Source organism: Bombus impatiens, unplaced genomic scaffold (genome assembly GCF_000188095.3).
Source record: "Bombus impatiens unplaced genomic scaffold, BIMP_2.2 scf_0377, whole genome shotgun sequence".
NCBI classification, from domain to species: Eukaryota; Metazoa; Arthropoda; class Insecta; order Hymenoptera; family Apidae; genus Bombus; species Bombus impatiens.
The window spans coordinates 1,264,798-1,287,760 of NT_176796.1; the positions used below are offsets into that span (position 1 = coordinate 1,264,798).

Sequence of the window (22,963 nt, forward strand, 5' to 3'; positions counted from 1 at the left end):
CCGGCCGATTTGTCGGCCGATTCAGCGAGCGTCGCGAGAGATCCGTGAAAACGCGATTCCCGAGGCTCGAGTAAAATTGCGCGTTAAAGTGTCGGGTATGTCGTGAAATCTCACTATGGCAGATTAGAGCGAGCTCGGGATATATCGATCAGCCATTGTCACGTACGAACGAGCGGACGCTCGATGATGTGGTAGGAATGTTTATCGAATCGCATTTTTATCGCCGCTATCCGATAAGATTGCTTTTTCCCTGATGCTATGAGATTATTCGATTATTCGAGATTATTAACGGCCGCACCAATGCCGCGTTGTTTCCAAACGCTGCCAATTACGATTTATGGTTTTTGTGACGCGATTATTACGCGCGCGCAAATTATCAAATAACACGCGCATCCTGTTGAAACTCGGTTGACCATCGGATTCGTAATTATTGGTTTTCGTCGAAGGATATCGTCGGTGTTAACATACGCTGCGATTCGAGAGTGTCCGCCCGTTTTTTCGCGTGATATACAGGGTGGTTGGTAACTGGTGGTACAGGCGGAAAGGGGCTGATTCTACGCGAAGAAAGAAGTCGAAAATATAGAATAAAAATTTAAAAATTTAAAAATTTGAAAATTTAATAATTTGAAAATTTGAAAATTTGAAAATTTGAAAATTTAAAAATTTAAAAATTTAAAAATTTAAAAATTAAAAAAATTAAAAAATAACGTCAATCGAGACAACGATCTACAGTGAGATCCGTTATAACGAGACGCGATAAAGTGCACGCGTACCGAGCGAAAATTCAAAGTCGATTTTCTCGAAAACAAGGCCTCGAACGAAAAATTTTTATTCCATATATTCGACTTCTTTTTTCGCGTAGAATCATCCCCTTCCCGCTTGTACCACCAGTTATCAACCACCCTGTATTTTCGTTAAGATATTACGCTGGAATCAAATTGCGAGTACGCGCTCCGGTCGAAAGTTTTGGGACGCGTTTTATTAAACCGACCAAAGGAAGCGTTTGGGTACTTGTTTGACGAAACTCACGTACCACCGTTCCCGTGAATCGACCCAAGGGTCCGGATGCGTACTTCGGTCGATCGAAAGTAAAACCATTTAGGACACGTGTTACTTTCGACCAGGTTCGACGAAGGATATAAAATACGACTTATTTGTAACGCCCCGTGGAGAAACATAGCGAAAGAGTGGAACAAACTCGTTGGCCGTTTACTTTAGCCACTGAGATTCCGTGTACCATGCACAAACACCGCAAAAGTCGCAAACTTTCTGCCGCTGGCATAAAGCGCAGCCTCGTTTTATTCAGCGACCGAAAAGCTGCCTCAACTGCAGGGATACCTTTACTTTTGATTTTTCATACAATCATTCGACTATGTACATAGACGAGCGTGTGCTTAGGAGAATGGGGAGGGGGAGGGGGGGGGTGCTTTCAGGAGATTAATCACATCCGAAAAGGGTTTCCACATTTTACTGGTATATACTGGTATGCGTGTGTGTGCGTGTGAGTTTGTGTATATATATACATATTTTTTGTTCCGTATCTTTTTTATTTCTTTCTCATTTTCCATTCACACGGCGGACGCACGAAAATTCCGAATCAAGAACCGCTCGCAATGGACAACGATAACAAACGGTGTTTCGCCTATTTTTTCCCCCTATTATCCGCGTACGATCTTTTAAAAAAATTGTCGCGCATAATTTCCGTGCAATTAAACCTTGCGTATTTCAGCGATTAAAAATATCGCTATGGAAATGTAACGCGTTTATTCTCGGAATAATTACGAGTACGAATATTCCGATGCAGAGATATAGCAGAGATGATTAGTCGCACCATTTTCTATGAAATAGGAACGAGCAATACGCGAGTAACGAAGAATCGCGCGAATAAATAAGACAGCTATTGACGAAATAATTGTTGTTCGATGGAATTTAACCGGAGAGAAAGTAAGTTGGACGTCTGTGTTAAAAAAAAAAAAAAAAAAGAAAAAAGAAATATAAAGGAAAGAGACTGTGAACGAAGTTTTCTAGCAAATCCGGTTAGATCTGACGCATTTCGCGTGTTTGTTCAAGGATCGCGCATCCAAACGAAGCTTAAAGGTCGTGAAATTGGACGAGAACCGTATAGTCGAGCTGTCTATACGCCACTACGGCGATGGTGGTGGTGCAGGGTTAATCCACGTGAAACGCGAAATACGAAATATGGAAATTAGATACGCGGGACTTCCGGCTTGAAAATAATTAAAGTGATTCACCGCGAAGGGCACTTTGCGATATTGGGGCTTCGTGGATGACACAGAGAGGCGTATTCGGTCCGAAAGTAACGAATCTCGTACGAGCTTGAAAATTCCCACTCTGTGTGTCTCTGCTCAGCTTTTTCCTTTCGCTTTATTCTGTTTCTACCGCTTTTTCAAAGTCGCGAATGCGCGCCAATAACGAAGATCGAGTATACGCGAAACGTTTAAAAAATTGCCACGCTGGATCCGCGTGGAAATTCCGTGCGTCCTCCGATGCATCGACAGTGATTTTTTCGCTTCCGGTTTAACAAGGTTCCCCACGTTCGAGAAGACGATCGACGATCGCTTCCATCGATTTACCATTCACGCTACGCTCCACATACTAGTCGTACACGTACACGAATGCATTTTTTCGTATCTTCTTCGCCGATATTGTTTAAATATTTACACACTCAAGCGGCAGGCTCGCATGAACGCTCGATGGTCCGTGCTTCCGGGGCGCGATCGGAGCCTTTTCTCCTCTGTCCTTCGTCTCAAATAAAACTAGATGCGACTCGTCGTACGATCAAAGTTCATTGTTTATTCGTATCGACGAATGTAATCGTTCGAGTTGGTTAAAACTTTCGCGGTAGTGACATTGATCGAAGCACGCGCGTACGCAGAGATTGCCGATTGTTCGGTAAACGCGTTCGAAGGACCCGATGGTCGATCGGTCGCTGGCGCAAGAAAATTCTCCGTTTGCCAGAAACATTTGCCAACGATCTCGTGCTCGTGCGCGACAATCGAGCCGCGACGAACGGGTTTACGAGAATTTATCAAGCGGATTACGAAGCAAGCTTGTCGCGGGAGAACGGTGATCGAAAGAGCAAGAACCACGTTTCGAGGTATTTTTCAAATTTTTATATGCAAACGAACACGCTTGAAATGCGGCGGTAGGGTGGGCTAACTTCGTCAACGATTTTATTTCATCAGCGTGTCCTCGCTTGAATATTTAATTAACATCGGGAGGCCAGATAAAAATCCGTTGATTCAGAGTACGCGTTTGTCGCACGATGTTTCGGGTATAATGTTATCTACGGTATAACGAACGGTGTGCATGCTTTTCAAGCGTACGAATTTTTCTATTTTCCGTTGTAACGGATTTACAAGCGACAAATGCGCAAAACGTACGAGACGAATGGCTATCGTTAAACGACGCGGGCGTAGTCTTAAATTACTTGGATGGTTTACTGGCTACTTTTAAACTGCGAACACGGGCTTAAATTAGGAGACAAGTCTGTAAAATTACGCTCGACGTTAAACATCCTCGAAACATTCGCTCCACCGGGACACGCGTTTAATGTAATAAATTCGTTCGGAGAGAGAAGCTCCATGGCGCGAATCGGTTCGCCGGACTCGAGCCGTATTGCTATACTTGTAAATCACAACCAATGGAGTATTAGTTTAATAACTAGATGTGTATATATATATATATATATAATATATTTATGTATATGTTATACGTATCTAGCGTAGTGTTTGTCTCGATCGGGCGACCAGGCCCAATTTTACGTAATAATTTATATGTATATATATGTATAAGATCGTCATGGAATATCGCGGATCAATTTGCAGTTTCTTTTCGTGTGGCGAACGTATAAAAAACAGTCGCGGAAAAAAGCCGCGAGTCGGACAGAATTTCTTAAAAATATCCGTATGCTGGTCGATTTTTGCAAAGCATACGATCGGCAAAGAGGAAAGAGGTCGATGGTGAAAAGAGATATAGAAGAAAGAGAAATGGACGAAGGAATTTATCCTGCGCGTCGATCCGTGATACGTTTCTCGAAAATCAATCTGCCGATACCGATGTATAAGTAAATGCGATGCTTTAATGTAATATATCATGTAGTACAATAATATTTCTACGCATCGCCGAACTTCCTATCCAAGAACGATCTTACGACGAGCAAAATCTTACGACCTCGATCACTTTCCCATTGGAAGGCGATCGCCTCTCGTCTAAACGATACGTTGCACGTCCGTGTAGAATTCTAGAAAGTAATTGGAACGTATATATACGTACGTAACAAGTTTCGATAAATATCGAAAGTATCGTTCAGGGGACGGAGTCTAATTCCTTCGACCGACGAAAGAAACACACCGTTTGCGTCGAATTAGCCGACAGCACTGGGATGAAAACGTTGGAACGAAATTGATTTCGCGACCGAATAATTCTGGTGAAAGATAGACGTTCGGCAAAGATAGACGAAGAAAAACGAATAGGAAGAGGAATTACGGGATCGAGTAATTTGAAATTCTATGGGTGCAGTTCGGTTGTTCGACAAGACAATGAAGAGAGTGTACCATTCGTCGGACCTGTCGCGAACTATCAGTGAAACAGGCGTAAAAGGGCACGCAAACTGTCAGGATAGGAAGGAACAAATGGAAACGGACGAGAACGAATCGATTAGTAGGGGCAGATATTGTTCGAAACAATTTTCTAATTGCCCGACAACGCGTAATTACGCTAATTCTAGCCACGTTTGCTCATGGCACGCGTGTATTTCGCGCAACGAATGTTTCGTGCAATCGAAAAAAAAAAAAAAGAAAAAAGAAGAAAAAATAACCGGTGAAAACGCGTCCTTCCGTGAAAAATAAAACATGTCCCGTACGCATCAGTCAGTCAGGAAATACGATTTTCCGGACACTGTGCAAAATGTACTTTTTTTCAATTCTCATGTTTTTTATTTGTTTTTTTCTTTTTTTTTGCTCGCGTCTCTCGTTTGGCATATTTCTTTCGTTCTTCTTCGATGGAACAGAGAACGATAGAAAGATCGACCAGCGAACAAATTTCCCATAGCTCTTTTTTACGATGCGGGTATCGCGCATTGATCGCCGGTCGTTTTCAAATGCGAACGCGTTGTAACACGTGTTGCTCTACCGTCGAATATTCCGTTGGAAAAGAGAATCAAAAGCGAGATAATATTTCTAGTATTAAAAAGATAACGCGAAAGCTTGCATAAACGAGGTAGCAGAGAAGAGAGAAGGCGATCTCGTTGAAATAACGTAGCAGCGAGCAATTGTCTCGGAATAGCTGATTAGAGAAAGCAAAGGAACAACGGTCTCATCGGTGACCAGTGGCTCGCGAAATTCGCTCTTCGTCTGGTCAACGATTCGAACGTATGCGATCGACGTGAAAGTGGTAATGGAGAAAATTTGCGATAACCGAGTCTGACTCGTCGTTTCCGAGTTTAACAGGGATGGAAGGGGAGCGATATAGCTTGCGTTTTACGAGCACTTCCAGAGAATGTGAAGTCCAGCTTTGCTGGGAATCGAGTCAGCTTCTCGTAATATTCACTGTCGCGTTACGAGAATCTATTATCGTAAAAAAAAAGGACGAACGCGTATAAAATAAAAAAAAAAGAAGAAAAGAAAGCGCGAGACAGAGAAGAAGAGAGAGAATCGGAGAACGAAAAAGAAAAAATTTGTGATTTTTAAAAGCGAGGGAGAGAACCTTGGCGACGATTGGATGACACGGAGAGGACAAAGCGAAGAGAGCGAAGCAAGAAACGAGAACGTAGGGAAATCCACGAAAAGGATTAAAGAAACGCAGATCCGAGATCGGATTCAACGTCCAATTAAAACTGTTGAAAAGTCGCGCTTAATTCATTCTTGGATAGGAATTCGTGCCGCGTTTGGACAGTGCCACGAATAAAGTAATATTCATTTGTCTATCCTAATAATTAAAAATCTTGTAGCGTCCGTAGCACGGCTACGAACGTGTTCTCACAACCTTATCACAACCTTATTATAGAGCGCCCTGGTGACGAGGTCGAGTTTTTTGAATTAACCAGCCTTTCGCGCGATCTCCTTTCACACCAGTAACCTACGATACGTCTCCCGCTAATACTTTTCTTTTTTGCCATGTGTTTTTCTCTCTTCTTTTTTTCTTTTTTTTTTGTATCTTTTTTCCTCCATTCTATACCTTTTTAACTTTCGTGTTACTTTATTCGATTTGGCGCGACACTCGAGGGGACGGCAAACGTGTCACCTGTTCCCTCGTTGATCGGTAACGACTCGTTTTAATTTAACTCCTCGCGCTTCAATCATTCGCCGATACGACGATACGTTATGCCGTGTTTCATCAGCGGCGCGCGTTGTTCCCCGTGTCCTATTAACGAACTGATTCGCGCGCGCCATTATATTATTATACCACGAATCGCTGTGCTCGGTAAACGATCGCGTATATCGTTATTCACTGTCCGAACCATCGATATGTATCGAGTATACGAGGGCTTTCTTTTTCACGCTCGACGAACGCCAGAGCTTTTACTTAATTAAAGGACCGGCGAACGTTGAGGCACGAAGAGGCAACTTTTTCGATTTTCTTCGAGCGTACGAGCGCTTCCGTTTCGTGCACGATTCGTGCGCTCGCTATCGCTGCTCGTGGAAAGAAGAGTGCAGGAGACTTACATATAATTTTTATGCACCGACACACGCAGACAGTCGCAACATTCTCCTACTAGCGTCGCGTAATTTCTTCCTTTGGTGTGTCTATACGTGTTACGAACGTAACTTCGCGTCGAATCGTCGACGTCCTCGTCGATAGCGAACCGACGGGACGCGTTCTCTTTCTTTCCTTAGCGCGCTTTTTTCACCCTTTTCCTTCTTCTCTTTTAACGCTAACCTTTTTCTTCTGGCACTCGGATTCTTCGTTATCGATATTCACGACCATAACACTTGCGATTAATAACGAACGGAGTGAGTAACGTCTACGGCACATTTAAGAATGCGCGACATCTCTCGCTCGTTATCGTTGCCAAGAAAATACCAAACTCTTCGCTTTTTCTCCTCCCGGGAGGATCGATGCTCCGGTGAAAGTTTTTCCTCGAAACCTCGACCACGCTCCAAGAAAAATCGACAACAATCAACCACGTTGATCTCGTTACAACGACCCGGCTAACGAGCTCCACTCGTCCATCACATACCCCGTTCTCGATTCTGCGGATATATGTGCGAGATTTTTCTATCGGTACAAAAATTAACCTGTTCGACGATTTCGAACGCTTCCTTTCAAAATTAATAGCAAACCATCACCGATACAAAGAATTGCCTGCGCTTGATAGCTTGAAATTGCTTATCCGATTAAAGACGTAGTTTAAAAAATAAAAAGAAATCCAACCTCGATTTCGTTACAACCGTCGAATCTGGAGATATTTCCAACTGGTTGTCCGACCATGAATTTAGAAGTCTCGGCGACACTTTGTCCGGAAGATTCTTTGAAGAATGCAAGGTCGAACGCGGACGAAGCGAAGCAGCTGACTTTAAACAAAACGTTCTTTTTACGAGGGCTGTTTAAGAGAACGATCATCGGCCAAGAGGAAGGTAACCGTGTCTATTGTTCCGCGAATTAATCCCCGCTCGCTTTTGGCTATTAAAAGAGCGCCAGAGAATCTCGAACGGGTTGTATCCGCCTTGTGCACGATCTCATTCGGTAAGTGAGTTACATTACGAGCGCGTATACCACCCTAGGAAACGTATATTCTATCTTCTAAACGTCTTAACCGGAGTCTTGGTCGATTTCGTAGAGAATCCCTATTCGTAAACGCGAATCTCTTTGAGATCGGCAAACGAGAAGAACGCACCGTGGCCGTGTTTCGGTTCTCATGGACGCCTCGTCGCCCAATCCATCGTTTTTCCACCGTCTCTCGCATATTATTTTAGAACTCGATCGAACTGGAGAAAAGGAGAGGCGAGAACGTATACGAGACGAATCTCAACTCTTTATCCGCGAGTATCGCGAGAAAAAAGCTGGAAAGTTGCGCGAAGAGGAAATTCGAAAGGCTCGTATTCCCATCGATTCAACGGGCATCTTGAAATTCTTCTGTTCCCAGGGGAGCGATATTTTACGAGGCTCGATAGAAAATGGAACGGTCGAATCTCTACGCGACTCGTACTACTTGAAAACGTTGCCTATTCAATGCATCGGACCGAATCGACTACCTGTTTGGACGAGCCCGACCGACCGATCGAACGAGCGTTAAACGGATCGAATTCGTCGATCTGTACCTTCTCCTGCTGTGATTGTTCGCGAAACGAAGGTCCACTGCGAGTTTATTCTACGACTTAAAGCACCCAAGTAACGACGCTCGACGAAAGGAAGGAACGATCGCGGCACGATTCAGCTTGGAGATTTCATTTCCTTAAGATTCCTTATCCGCGCGCCTTGTTCCCTCGCTCGCTTTGCAGAATTAATGGAACAACTTTAACGAAACGACCTTTTGCGAGAATATCGCCGGTAAATTAGACTATCGTGCTCGCCGTTTGGTCGTTTGATCTATACCGCGCGATTGGAACTCGCAGTTTGCTTCGCTCTCGTTATCTCGTCCCGGTAAAATCGACGTTCGTGCCACTGAAAATTCGTCCAACGTCTGTAAATTGCGCACGGCCGTCGCGATACATCGTCGTCCGCGCTATGTACCGATAGATTTTCACCCAGCAAACGCGAAACACGTTTTCCTTCAAACTCTTCCATGACCTCGTCGCATCGCGGAACCGCGAAGCCATATGACGATCGTGGTAGCGTGGCTGATCGACCAGCGCATCCGCCTTCGTCGTCCTCGATCTCGGTCCGCAAAAACAGCGGTGGAACTGCGATGGTCGCGTGGTTGTGGTCGTCTTGCTCGACGACCAATCTCAAGCGGGTCGAAGTTTCGCTGTCGTTCGCGGTGCACTCGACGAGCGTAACGGCAACAAGAACGAACAACAACGTCTGTCACAGTCTCGGAATAGAACTAAGCAGCCGGCTCGTGGTTCAACGAATGCGCAGCAGCCTTCTGAACGCTCTTCTATAGTCGAGATTGAAGATCGTGTAGATGAGCGGATTCAGCGCGCTGTTCACGTAACCGAGCCACGTGATGAAGTAGACCATCCGGTCCGATGGACAACAAGCCGGACAGAACGGTACGATCACGTACATGAGGAAGAACGGTAGCCAGCAGACGACGAAAACGCCCATGATCACGCCCAGCGTCCTCGCGGCTCGTCTCTCCTTCGACAACGAGATTCTTTGTCGTTCCTCGATGAATTGATACACGGTGGTGGTTGTCGCCGGTGCTCGGCCACTGGTCGTCCTCCTGGAGGAGGACGTGGTCACGGTGCCGCCACCTCCTATCGTTACCTCGGTCGGTTCGTCGTCGATCAACGATGGTTTGGCGTGCGATCGAGGCGTCGATCTTTCGTTATGGTTAGTTTCCGAACTGACAGACTCTTCCGCGTCGTCTACCTCGCGATGTCTGGTCGATTGCACAGCGTTTATTCTACTTTGCCTGGCTCGTTCTCTCAGTCTTCTTCTCGTCGCTAGGAAGATCTCGAGATACACCAGGCTCATCAACAACAGAGGAATAAAGAACGAGCCTAACGACGAATAAATCACGTAGCCCTGTCTCCTGGTTAACTGACAGGGTGTCCCTGGCTCCAATTCTTCCGGCCAGTCGTTCCAACCAGCCAAAGGCGGCGAACTGATCGCACCGGACAATATCCACACGCCCGCTATCGTCGCTAGAACCCTCTTCAGCGTTCGTTTCTGCGCGTAATTGATAGGATCGGTGATCGCCCAGTAACGATCGAGCGCGATCGCGCACAGATTCAGTATGCTCGCGGTGCAACAGAGCACGTCGCAGGTTAACCACAATTTACAAAGGTGTATACCGAAGATCCACTTGCCCAGAAGAAGATAGGCGACGTTGAAAGGCATCACTAAGATGGCGACCGCGAGATCGGCGACCGCCAGCGAGACGATGAAGAAGTTCTGAACGATTCGCAGAGGTCTGTAGGTGAACACACTGAGGATCACCAACGCGTTGCCGAGCACCGTGGTGAGAACGAGGAAGCCTAGCGCCAAAGAGGCGGCTGCGGCTTCCCAAACTGGCAAGTTTGATCCTGTTTCCTCTTCCGGCAGGCCGCAGCCTGTTACCTCGTAGTCTTCGGTCATCGTGCCGCCTGATTCTCCGCTCGAATTCATGTTGTCGAGCCTGCTCCCTGCAACAATAGATCCTCGTTAGCGTAAGAAGAACGGATATTGTATTCGTCCGATGATCAACCAAGGACGTGCAAGCTTGTTCTCGCGTGATTAACGTTAAATTCGTGTCGCTATCGCGTTATCCGTTTGCGATCGTTTATCAAAGAAATAAGTAAAACTGGTGTGTTTCGCGCGATATCTTTTCGAATTATCAGGCGAGCACGATTGATTATCGCGTCGATTAATTTTGTAATTTGTGCATTTTGCAGCGTTTGCGAGAGTAGAAATATAAAATTAACGATTCCGCGAAATTAACGGTAAAAGTAAAGATTCTGGTGCGAAATACGTGTATTTTTATAGACGTTCGTTAACGTCGATGATTATACAAGGAACGTCCATTGTTGGCTTTCGTTGCGAAGTAGCGGATCCCTTTAACCCGTGAAACTCGTAATAGCGAAAAGGATCTAATTTATGATATCCTCGGGTATATGTTTCTTTCTCTCTCTTATGCTAACAGGATTAAAACTAAACTACTTCCCCAAAAGCTTTCCTCCATATTCTGTTGAAGAATTTTTTTAACGCTTTATCGTTAAAAATATAGCGCTGCGAAAGGACAAGCGAGTTGCATGCGAACGTTAACGATGAAAATGAAATTGCTCGTTGGCGCGGTATTTCACACAACACCGAGAAATCGCCCGATGTGTACGCGTATCGTAAGGTTTAAGATCGATCTCGGAACGCATCGTTCAAGCATTCTCTCGGAATTAGTTTGAGAAACCGTGATGCATCCGTTTGTTCGATGGAATCGTTGCTATTGCTTGCGTCCCTGTCGTCGATCAAAGAGCTCGGCTACACGCTTTGGCTACCTTTGAAAAGAGCGATACAACGGCACTCGATGTTGCGTTTCAAAGTAATCGTTTCGTTTGAAGGGCCATATAGAAAATAACGGGAAAGAGCTACATGGCGGCGGTTTTAAGTGCCTCCGTAAATCCTGGCAACGCCGACACAGGCAGCAGTGTATTTTCTCTTCTATGGAGTCTCGTCGTTTGCATTCGCTTGTTTTTTCTTCCCGCGGTGCGGTGTAGGATTTTATACGCGATGGTTCAAAGCGATCTAAGCGCGGACGAACGCAATCCCTGATCTACGTGACGCTAGAATTTCGCTGATAGCTCGCGCAAGCTTGCCACGCGTCTCAACCTTCGTCGCGTAGATATCTTCGTTTCACATCGCGTCACCAGCAACTTTCAAACGCGTTCCTTCGCCTATTTGCCGGCTGACTAGTTGCAGAGTTCGTTTCTCAGGCAACTTGCGACCACTTTCTTTCTATCAACGAGCAAAGTTTCAACAGGGGACGCTAACGAGATTTAACGCGTGCTAACTCGCGTTTCTTCGTTCGACGAAGGAGCGTTCGTTAACGGAAAAGAATAATCCGGTGGGAAACGATTAACCAGACGGAAGCGAGTAACAGAATGGCGAAATAACAGCTTCGGCGAACAAAGAGATAAGAAGAGGGCGAGAGATAGAAGAGATAGACACGGTACTTTGAATGGTATTTTCTCTGGAAATTGTCGCAGAGATACACACGCACGGGTTAATCAGCTTGGAAAACAAAAGATCTGAAAACACGAGAACGCAGCTATTTAAGAGGAGGATTAAACGATTGTCGCGGCTCGTTTTAACGCACCGCTATTTCCCGTGGCTTGTGCAGCCACACCAGCACCAAGGTTACAACGATGGTTGCACGGTGAAATTCACAAGTACCTTGTCGAGCGATTCGTTTCCGTTTAGAACGCAACAAATTCCGCGGCTATTCGCCATAAGCGGTTGTACGCTGGCTGACCAACGTACGCCCTCCGTTCGATTTATCTGTTAGTATGCAACCACGCGCGGAACGTGCGATATTTCGTCCACCGGTCATTAGAAATTTAAATTAACCGCGTGGAACGATAAGAATTTTCAAACAGAACGCGACACCTCCTCTTCGTTCGTTGCCCGTTACGCCGCAAAAGGAAATGCCGAGTATCTCTCGGCGGGGAAAAAACGAAGCATCTCCGAGCTATAAGTAATCTGTTCGTTCAAGGGGATACAGTTTCTTGGAAAAAATGCTAAGAGGTATTATAAACCGAGAGAAAGAGAGAGAGAGAGAGAGATAGAGGAAAAGTATTGTATATTTAGACGATACTATACCTTTATGAAGGTATATAATTAGCGTACTTCGTGTCTTCTATTTTCATGGAATCCTGTAGCCAATTTTCTCTTTCGAGCCACCTGCTCCTTAAACTCGAACGAACACGTTCGTTGGTTATCAACGTGGCTCGGTTTGCCAGCAATTTTTCTATACCGGAAAATTTATCGAATTTCATCTTCGAGCCAGCGTTGTCGAAAGAGATGGTACGCGTAAAAACAGAAGGTTGTGACATCAAAGAAGAAAGTACGATTAATTTCTGTCGATTTCATGTTCCGATTCTTCGTTGTTTCGTTGCTCGGGAACCGTATTATCGTAAGCAATGATCCATGGCGAAATGAAGGCACGCTTCGTCTGCTGGAATCGCGCGGAATTCAATCTGTTCTTTAAGATGGAGAATGCGATATCGCCAGGGAAACGTTAATAGATTCCGTGGCGTGTTACATTTCGATCGATATTTGAAACGGGCCGGAGATTCATTCTCTCGCCCATCTTGTTCCCTTCGCTCAAATACACCTGCTGACAGACCGAGAATAATGAATAAAAATAGCTGCAAGCTGGAACACGCGCGCCCCGTTCGTCGCTCGTCCGATATCTCGCGGCGCCAAACACCGCGTATCTAGAATTTTCCTCGATATTTACGTGTCCTCGGTAAATTTTCTTCCCGTGTTCGTTACGCGTCCATCGTACGAGCTCGCCGTGATACAAAGGAACGCGAAAGTGTAACGCGTAATTCGTTCGCTGATCACGTTCCTCGCCACCTGTCGCGCGTAAACAAAGTTTCTCGAGAGTTTAGAAAGGAAACGCTCGGAAAAATGTACGTATTAGGCTGGGCGCATATGAAATTTTGCTTTTAATAAAATAAAGCTTCGGGCGAATGTGCATGGTTTTTCTCGAGCGTGGCAAATTTAATTAAAATAGCTGTATTATCCCAGAATTGTACAAAGTTGTTGGGTATTCTTCATCTACCGAGATAATTTGCCGTACTCGGAGATACCGTCTGGATGGAATAGACGATGCCTTTGATCTTCTGCGAATCAGAGATTTATGTTTCCAGCTACTTTCGCCTCGCTGTTCTCAAACTGAAACTCGTGCAAGAACAACGCAGAAACATTTGCACCATTCGCTATCACCGATAATGATAATTCGACTGTTTCGTTGTAATAAATCTTTTTACTATCGAATATATATGTGTCGGGTTAAGGTTGGAATTTTGGGCGTTTGACGAACCTTCGCTCGAATTTGCCATCGCGGTTATAGCTGATATTTATTGGTACAAATGTGGTTATTACAAGAGGCTACAAACAATAGCGGCGATCGGATGGTGGAGATGTCGATGACAACGAACTCAGGTTCCACGGTCCACGGGACGACGAGTGCCAACGTAATACACGATTCGGATAACTCTCTCGATAACTCAATCAGCAATTCGCCCAACGACTAACTAACTAACCAACTAACTCGTAATCCAAATGAAACTGCCCTTATATAGCCCTTTTCCCACTTCTTGGGTCGATCTCTGTTTTTGAGGAGAGCCGCACGACTATTTTCTACTTCCGTTATTACACGTCCCTCCCGTGACCGTGGGTACGTTCGGTGACTCGTTACGTCACCTCGAGCCCAAACCCATCGTCATGAACCTTAAGTGCCCGCGTAACTACTTCTTCGTTTATTGCTCAAATGTCGATGTCGTAAACATCTGTTTACGGGGTATTGTGTTTTTTCGAGCATTCTAAAGAAAGGTCCCGATGTCCCTTCATCTCCGACATATACATATAATTTTCTTATTCTTCAATGAGGTCGATAATCCGCGAGATGATATTCGCTGGACAGATTCGAGCTTCGAAAGGCACGACTCTTGAAACGCGCGAACCTGACAGGAAAATCTTCGTGCACCCTAAAGATGGTTAGCGCAATCTTTATCCTTTTATCTTTAAAAGGATAAAGACCGGTTTACTCGATGAACGTTTTAGCCTCGATAAAGACACAATGTTCGAAGAGAGAAGCAATCGAGATCGAAGGTGAAATCGAGCATTCGTGTCTTAGCGGGATGGAAGCGTGAACCCGAAATGGATAAAGAAATTCGTTCTACCAGCTTTTGAGGATCGTCGGAATCCTCGTAGCGAGCCGGCCGGATAATACAAAACGGATCGAGCGAAACAGCCGTTTCTACTTTCTCGGAATCAACGATCCGACCAAGCACCTTTTTCTCGTTATATACATAGAGATAAAGAAACGTACGTAAGAGACATTTCGATTCGACGAGCTTTTTATCCGAAACACCGTTTGGTTGCGAGTTCCGAGGGTGAAACGATGCCATTATCGAGCGCGAGTTAGTCGCTCGAGCGATAAACTTCGAGTTCTTGTTCGAAGATCTTCGAGGCATGGTGCACGGTTAGGCTTTTTGTTCGTCCTTGCACGGAAATGTCAATCGATTCGAGTTTGCGCGCCCTTTCGCTTTCATCGACGAGGAAATGGAAAATGTGCATTATACAGGATGTTCGGTAATTGGTAGGAAATCGGGCGATAAAAGAACGATGCTTTCGTAAAATCGTTTCTCTCGAGGACTATGCCTCGCACGCAAACGCTTCGTTTTACATTTTCCACTTATCTTCTCACGGGGAATCGCACTTTGCTCGGGCCAACCACCAATTACCAGCCACTCTGTATATTATACGTCACCGTGGTCGGGATTAATCGAAATTACACTCTTAAGTGGCGCACAGGCTTTTTGTCGTTAACATTCCCGTTTTCCTTTGGTAGGAAGAGAGGAAACGGTCGACCGGTGTTGTTTTTCCCGGCGAGAAATGAACTTCGAGCAAGTCGAAGTGCTGTGCAAACAGGACGACGCGTCGCTTCCTTGTCTTCGTAATTTTTAATACTCTCTGCCGACTCTTGTATTCTCTTTCTCTCTCTCTTTCTTTCTCTCTTCCTCTCTCTAACCTCGTTACCAAAGAGAGAAGAGAATCGATCTCTCCGCTTGCCGACCATGGAACTCGATTGCAGGTGAAGTCGAACCCGCGAGTCGTCTTACCGTTTAATTAAAGTCAGACTGACGTCCGATGAAGATTAATTCGATTATATTCTCGCGAGATCGAATTGATTTTATCGAAGGAGGAATAACTAAAGACGAATTTCTATATCGAATGGATATCTTCTTTCCCTTTTTCTCCGGGCCTCGTTTACTTCCGGCAACAAAGCAAATCAAAGTTTGCCGGAGCAATCGCGAGATGAAAGTTGAGACGTTGTAACGCGTTCTATCCAGCTACACCTTCGGGGAACAACGGTGGTGCCGGCTGAAGGGACGCTCGAGAAAGTACTTAAATCGGTAATGAGCGGAGGATGGAGCGCGTGATATCGAGCGAACAGAAATGTGTGCCGGAGTGACGATACGACAGGTGTGATAAATGGTGGACCGATTGAACTGTGAAGCACGAGCAAACGACCGTTACAAGTAGCGAGGACCTATGTTCCATAGACAGACACGAATCTCAAAGATAAATGGAGAGAAAAGCGCGTGCGAGGATAAAATTGTATAGAAGATAAAATAAACGAGTGGAAGAAATACGAAAGAAAAAAAGAAAAACGAGGAAATTTGTGGTTACGCAAGAAGAGAAGATGAGAGGCTGAAGAGGCAGAGACTGCACATCGTGCGCTGCGTGCAAGTATCTTGCAAAAAGACGGACTGAACGCGAGAGATGGCGAAACGTAGCGAATACTAAGCGGCTGTAAGCGCATCTCGTACGTGTTACAATTCGTCGTTGATAAATCGTGCGAAACTCGGCAAAACTGTTTGGTTTACCACCGTGACTCTTAGTACGTTTTACCATAAACGATAACGCTGTTACTTTAGCAACGCTGAAACTTGCTAACCAGTTCGGTTCGTATAGTTAGGAGACACGTTTCTGTGAAATCGGTGCCTAAACTTATCTCTCTTTTTGCACAGCGTTGAAGATATTTCTCGACTCGGTTCGAGCGTCTACTGCTTCCACGTCCAAACTTCTACTTTCTCCTTGTTTCGTGTCATTATTCCGAACAGTTTTCTCACCCGTACACTTCTAAATCATCCTCGTGAGAAAAAGTTCAAATTCGAGCAACGGCTCGATCGATTTGATTCGAACGTAGCCTTACCGCTTACGATGCTTTCCCCTCGCTTTCCACCTTGCTCCAAACGATTCTCTGACGTATATTCCTAAATAATTCTGCCGGCAGAATTGGAATTCGAGCGAGAGTTGCCGTGTTCCGCGTTACCTTCGCTATCTCGAATACTTTGACTACTATAACTCCCAAGGTTTATTAATATTTTATCACGGTACATAACCCAGTTACTAGCATCTTTGCGTGGAGTCCCGGTGAAAGCGTTACACCTTGCCTATCTCCCGAAGCTCCCTATCAAAACTCCCTATATATAACGTTCTCCTACGGTTCACTCGTAATAGCTCGGCGATAAAATCGGATGTGGATTCGCGAATCTATAAGAACGATCTATGCAGCCGTGAACGCAGTACGCTGCTACCTGAACACGCGGTACACGCGGTACACGCAAACCACGTGAGTGTTTGAACGAAACGGCTTTCTGTGGGACCCGATCGTAATTTACTTTGGCCAGGGAGCCGACAAAGTTTCGACGAGGGCGGTTCCATTAGCAGTGCCCTCACGTTCCACGTGTAATCCGCCAATACCGCGCGCGCGACTTTAGATTTCCCGCTAATTTACCGTCTCGCTGTACTTCCGATGTAAATGGTTCGGACGGCTCGTAACTGCCTAGACCACTACGGTAACACGAACGCGGAACGTCCACGTGTAACCTCGTTTGAATCGTTACGTTGCGTCACGAGCATCATAATCTGCATGCAAACTCATTATTTCCGGCAAAAGCTGTTTCACCGTTGGTAAAAGCTGGTCGATCCCTGTAGATCGAGTCGTAATCGAAAAATTGGATGTCCCTCGGTTTAACAGCACGCAAGAAAGCGAAAATAAGCGTTCGAGCAAGCGCGAATAATTGGCTTGGTCGAGTTCAAATATAAATTTCGTTACGATTTAATTCGCCAGCGATTAAAGTTTAATCGATGATACCGATAATATTGGTATTGCAGAGATTTTTACTCGATTTCATTATTATTCCATTGTTTAATCATTGCTCCAAACAAGAGAAAGAGAGAGATTTCTATTCATAACTTAATGCAAATTTTCATTCCAGTTATGCTTATAAATCAAAATTAATCATACAGAGAATATTCGAGCATATTTCGTCCTCGCTCTCGTTACACCGATGAATATAAAACACTGTTTTTGCCACGAATTAAAACAGTTGATAAAGTTCGTTGGCTCGAGTATAATGCTACGTGTGCATACCATGCATATGTAATCATTTGTTCGGCTAAAATTGTTACCCCTTTATGACGATAATAATGTCAAATTATTTTGAAACGCGAGGATATACGATAGAGACACAACGATGGATAGTACTTTTCCTTTTTCTCTTCATCTCTCGTCAGCTTTTGTCAGAAGAGAATAACGCGCGAACGCATTTTCACCAAGGCATTCGCTTGTTTGTTCCATTACGCGAGATCAGCCAAGTTTCCTAGAAACAGGAGGCGTGCAAGAAAAGGGAACAAGGATCCGTGGTTTTTAATAATTTTCTTCTAAAAGGTGCCACTGCGACTCTTTCTCAAAAGTAGGTAGAAAAAGAGTAACCTTTCCGAAACGATAGCCCCGCTTCACCGTTGATATTACCACCAGGATAAAACCACAGACCAGACGAAACATAAACTCGAGGATTCGTGGGATTTCGTGTCACGCGCGCTGAGATAAAAATCGTGAAAAAATCGATAGTTTTGTCTTTCGAAATTCGCAGCACGAGTTCGACAATTACGAATATTGCTGCGTCGATTAAATATTAGTATACAATATTATTTTCTTTGAATAAACATTATCTACCAAGGCTACCTAGAAACTGTATCAATCTATCGAAAGACAACATTGCGTCCACGCAACGTTTCATTTTCAATTATCTGTCGATCGATTTACGCGATCAAATTCTGTTTTCTAATATTATTATTGAGATATGTATAATTTAGTGTGCTACGCTAGATTAGCAGCGTAGTAGTGACCCGCGTATGTGAATGTGAATGTGTGGATGTGTGTGCGTGTGCGGCGTCTCGAGAACAAAAGAACGTAAACTGTTCGGTTAACAGTCTGGTATGGAAGATGGTGAGACAAAGAAAATGTTGAGACGCGTGCAAGTGCGTATCGATGAATATCTTTGAAATCGTTTATCAAATAAATGTATAACTACTTTCATATAAATTCTAAGTGTAAACTTAATGTTCCTGTACCATTATTTCGGCAATTAAGACCCAAAATTCTCAACAATTATGACTATCAAAGAAGGATGAAAGATTCACTTCGTATTTCTTTCGATGGTTTTGTCTTTCAGAATTCGCAGAAATACAATATTATTTTCTTCGAATAAACATTATCTACCGAGGCTACCTAAAAGCTGTATCAATCCAAAGACAACATTGCGTCCACGCAACGTTTCATTTTCAATTATCTCTCGATCGATTTACACGATCAAATTCTGCTTTTACATGTCACGATTATGAAAGAAGGATGAAACACTCACTTCGTATTTCTGTCGTTAGTGGTTCTTCCATGTGTATTCTACGATCGTATGAGAGTCAAAGATATCGAAGCAAGCATCCATAACGTTATGCGAAACTATATCGTTCGATTGTTAATAGATCGACATGCATAAATGTGAGCGTTAACAACAAGCAAACACGACACGTCAAGGGAAACTTGATTCGCGAGCACAGCTTCGAATCAAAGGATGGATCGCGTGTCTGCCACTATTACTTGTTTACCGATTGGGTAAATGCAATCCCGAATATGGTAATTGAAGCGTTAATAGATATCAGATTATCAAGCACGATACCGCTGCAAACTTTCCATGCGTGTGATTGCGTTTAATTCGTGATTCTCTGCGAGTAATTAAGCCGCACATATAGCACTCTCCGAAGTTATTTAATCGAGAATAGTTCCGATTTCACCTGCCGTTTTCATGGGTTGTTACATCAACGAGGAAATCGTGTCGAACCATTTACGCAAGAAGATTCGATCGAGTTGATTCGAATTACAAGTAGAAGAACCAACGATAGTTGTAAGATTGCCTTTGCTCGATTATCGGACTCGTCCTTGTTTTCTCACTGATCGATGTTCTTATTTTGCCACGGAGGTACATTCTGAACGCAACTTTCGTGATAAACGAGAAGGCAAATTCGTCGGGACTCGAGAAATCCCGTTTTCACGATGTTCGCGAAAGATTTTCCTCGTTATCTGTCCGTTCGTGTCCGGTTAATCTAACTGTAATAAAATAATCGCCGTTTCGCTCAGTCTTTAATCCACTTAATTGCTTCGTTCAAAGCTGCACGTCTAAATTAGACTCTCCTTGAAAGCAGCTCGACCAACACACCGCTATCATAATACGGAATAATTGAACGATCTACTACGCGTTAAAGCTCGTTTGTTACTGTTCCAATATTTGACCAGTGTGTTTCGAATTCCTAGACGATTTAACGCGAATTTAACGCAGGAAGGTTATTGACGGAAGACTCGTTGAAGTTGATCGAACAAAACGGTCCATGAATTAAACATAAATACGAATATTCCACCGTAATGCAGAAAACGTTCGTGGTAAACTTTTATGAATAAATTATGCAAAACGTTTATTTGTCTACGTTAAAAGAATCACACTAACTAATAACGTAGAGTTTAATGTAGTTTAATGGTCGCGGATAATTCGGCCACGTATCGATCTTTCCTTTAAATTCCCCTTACGAACCTGCACGAAAACGAGCCTAGAATCTAAAACAAGATTCAAAGTATTTTAAGGATGTTCGCTACAGTCGAGATCGAACGGGCCAAAGGAAAAATTCACCGATGTCAAGAAAACGTTGGTTGCGGAAAATTTCAGCGAGTCCCGATGGAACCAGACGTTCTTCGTCGCCCGACATTTATGACGCGCGAAATGTTAATTAAGTCGACGGAAGAGAAACTTTTCTGTCCCAAAGGTTCCGCTCGAACGCGCTACGACTCGCGAAATAGAGAAAACCATGAGAATAGAAAGGGTGAAAATGACCCCAGAACGAGTTCAAAAATTGGCCCGTGCAGACGCGCGTTCAATTTCAGCCGATAACGCGGCTCTTCGTCGAAAATATGTGGCTATAAACGGTTTCTTCTCAAACCGAACGAATCCAGTTAGTTTTTATCGGCATTTTCGTCAGAGGATCGAACGATGAAATTAAGCGAATTAAATTCACGAAACGGTGCCACTTCGTTGTTTTTCGGTGTTTTCAAACGAAAAGAATCGTCTCTGAGTATAACGCGTTCCGTGTTAACTTTCCATTTGCTTCACATGTCGAATAACATGTTGTTACAAATCGTTACCACGTGTTTCTAACATGTAACTAGCGATTATAGTAATTCGAGCCTTCGACTAGGCTCTGGAATATCGCGACGAATTGTCCAATTTTTGAGGAGGTTAATTTCTGGAAAGAAAAATTCTACGATGTCTGCGGTAACTTCTCGGTCAGAATGGCGAGGCACTTGGAAGAATTTCCTTCTATCGTCCGATATGCTTCCATCTCTTAACGTCTTACTTCATTTTCGCGATAGCAGCCGGACGTTTCTCGATCTTTCTTTCTCTCGAAATTTCACAGATTCTATAGGATTAATAGGAAGATCCCCGGACAATGCGATTTCAATACAGTCGGTCGTCCTAAGAACTTTGATGGAGTGTTACGCATCCAACGTGGCGTCTCATAGAGCAAGTCGTCCCCGGAAGGTGCAATTATCCCGGGATTAAAGAGGAGCTTTGACAACTAAAACTTTCTCACGATCATTTTCTCGTTCACCCACCGCGCATCGCCGATTCCTTCCATTTTCAATTTCCGCGGACAACCGCTAACATCACTCTTACTCGGCATCTTGCTTCTTCAGCTACGAATCGATCGCCAACCGAACGAAAGATCCATTCGCGAAGCTCGCTCGGTCAACTTCTCGTTTTATCGTCGATCTTAACCCTTCGCACTCTGAATTTTATTTCAATTTCGTTACCAGCAGCTCGCAACGCTTTTAAGTGTTTTATTTTACTTTAGCTAAGAAACGAGACAATTTAAACGAATAAAGGAAGAAACGAATTCGCTGAAATACCAATTTTATTCACACTACTGTTGTATTTTGTAATTCTTAAGCGTATGATATATCTTTTTTTCTTTAATTTATTAAAATTTACAATCAATTCTCGTATTGAGAATTTTCAGTAATTTTTCTGGCGTGGCGCAGTGACATGGCTAAATATTTATAATAAGTTAATACTTATTATAGATAAGTATAATTTATAAGTATTATAAATAAGTAAATATCAATTAATTTAGATAACTAATTGAATCTAGCGTTTAGGTCTAGTGTCTCTTCAGCCTGCGGATCTGGTCCGACGTATCAAGTAGTCCAGTATGATATATCTTAAAACAACTTCCAGCATGCAATCCTGGTTTTCTCTCGCGCGTTTCACAGGAAAAGGTAGGACTGAAAGAATGTCGAGTGGGATTCGACAAAGGAGCTGCTGAGATAAAAAGCTGATGTCGACTCACACTCGACGTAGGAGTGTTAAGGGTTAAAGCCTTCGACGGGTCGTGGATTTTCGTAAGATCCGATGAAATCGTTGTCGGTTGTATGCAGAAATAATGGAAACGATGAAAGTAAGAGCACGAACGATGGGAACGATTCGTTGCAACGATTCATAACGATAACGATGCAGATCGTAATCAAGGCTAAACGCAAGTTCGTGGAAAACTAGCGGAAAACAGGTCCTGTATGGAAACATTTTGTTGGAATAACGGTATACTATTTCGTTCGATAGTATTTTCGGGTGGTAGGGCACGTTCTGCATATAATGAATAATACAATGCGAAATTGGTGGAATTAGCATGGAAATGTATCGCATAGTAGGAAATCGGAATGTTCGAAGCTCGTCTGAATTTTTATCTATTGCGCAAACATCGGTCGTATATTCGGCGAATGAATTGCACGAGCAGCTATTATGCTTGATCCTAGTCGACGATAACAATTGTTACGCGAGAAGTTTTCGACAGCAATGCGAAATATAGCTGGCAACATAATGAATAATGAATCACGAGAGGGATGCAGATCGCAGACAATTATAAATCATCCGACATATATTGGCTCCATCAGTTGCGACGTTCTCCAAGCTTCCAGCAATCGAGTTTCCTTAATTTTACTTAACGTAGAGAACGAACTGTCTCTCCATTGCGAACGTTGTTTCAAACCGATAAATCTTGTTTATTATTTCCTACATGACCATTGTACCGATTGACAAGTTCGATGGAAAAGCGATACGATTTTATCTTTTTCTTTTTTAATCAGATAAATACGGTTCTTTTATTAGATTCTAACGTTAATTTTCATAATATAATTGTTTTGTAATTACGTAAAAGTATTGTAGTATCGTGGACAAAAAGG

The 22,963-nt window shown here is 43.8% G+C and overlaps 1 protein-coding gene across 3 annotated transcripts in view; it reads right to left on the reverse strand.

Annotated features, from left to right (window-relative positions):
- Positions 1-1,452: 1,452 nt before the first annotated feature.
- Positions 1,453-22,963, reverse strand: part of LOC100743382 (tyramine/octopamine receptor) — a 62,172-nt gene continuing 40,661 nt past the window's right edge. The window contains exons 1-2 of one of the 3 annotated variants that reach the window (XM_033320895.1): positions 19,594-19,768; positions 1,453-10,253 (exon numbers count right to left, since the gene is read on the reverse strand). In XM_033320895.1, coding sequence (XP_033176786.1) covers positions 9,028-10,236 — 1,209 coding nt within the window. In that variant the 5' untranslated portion in view covers positions 10,237-10,253; positions 19,594-19,768 and the 3' untranslated portion in view covers positions 1,453-9,027. Of the gene's footprint in view, positions 10,254-12,420; positions 13,236-19,593; positions 19,769-22,963 lie in introns of those variants that run through there. The other 2 variants (XM_033320896.1, XM_003489795.4) reach the window with 2 other exon arrangements.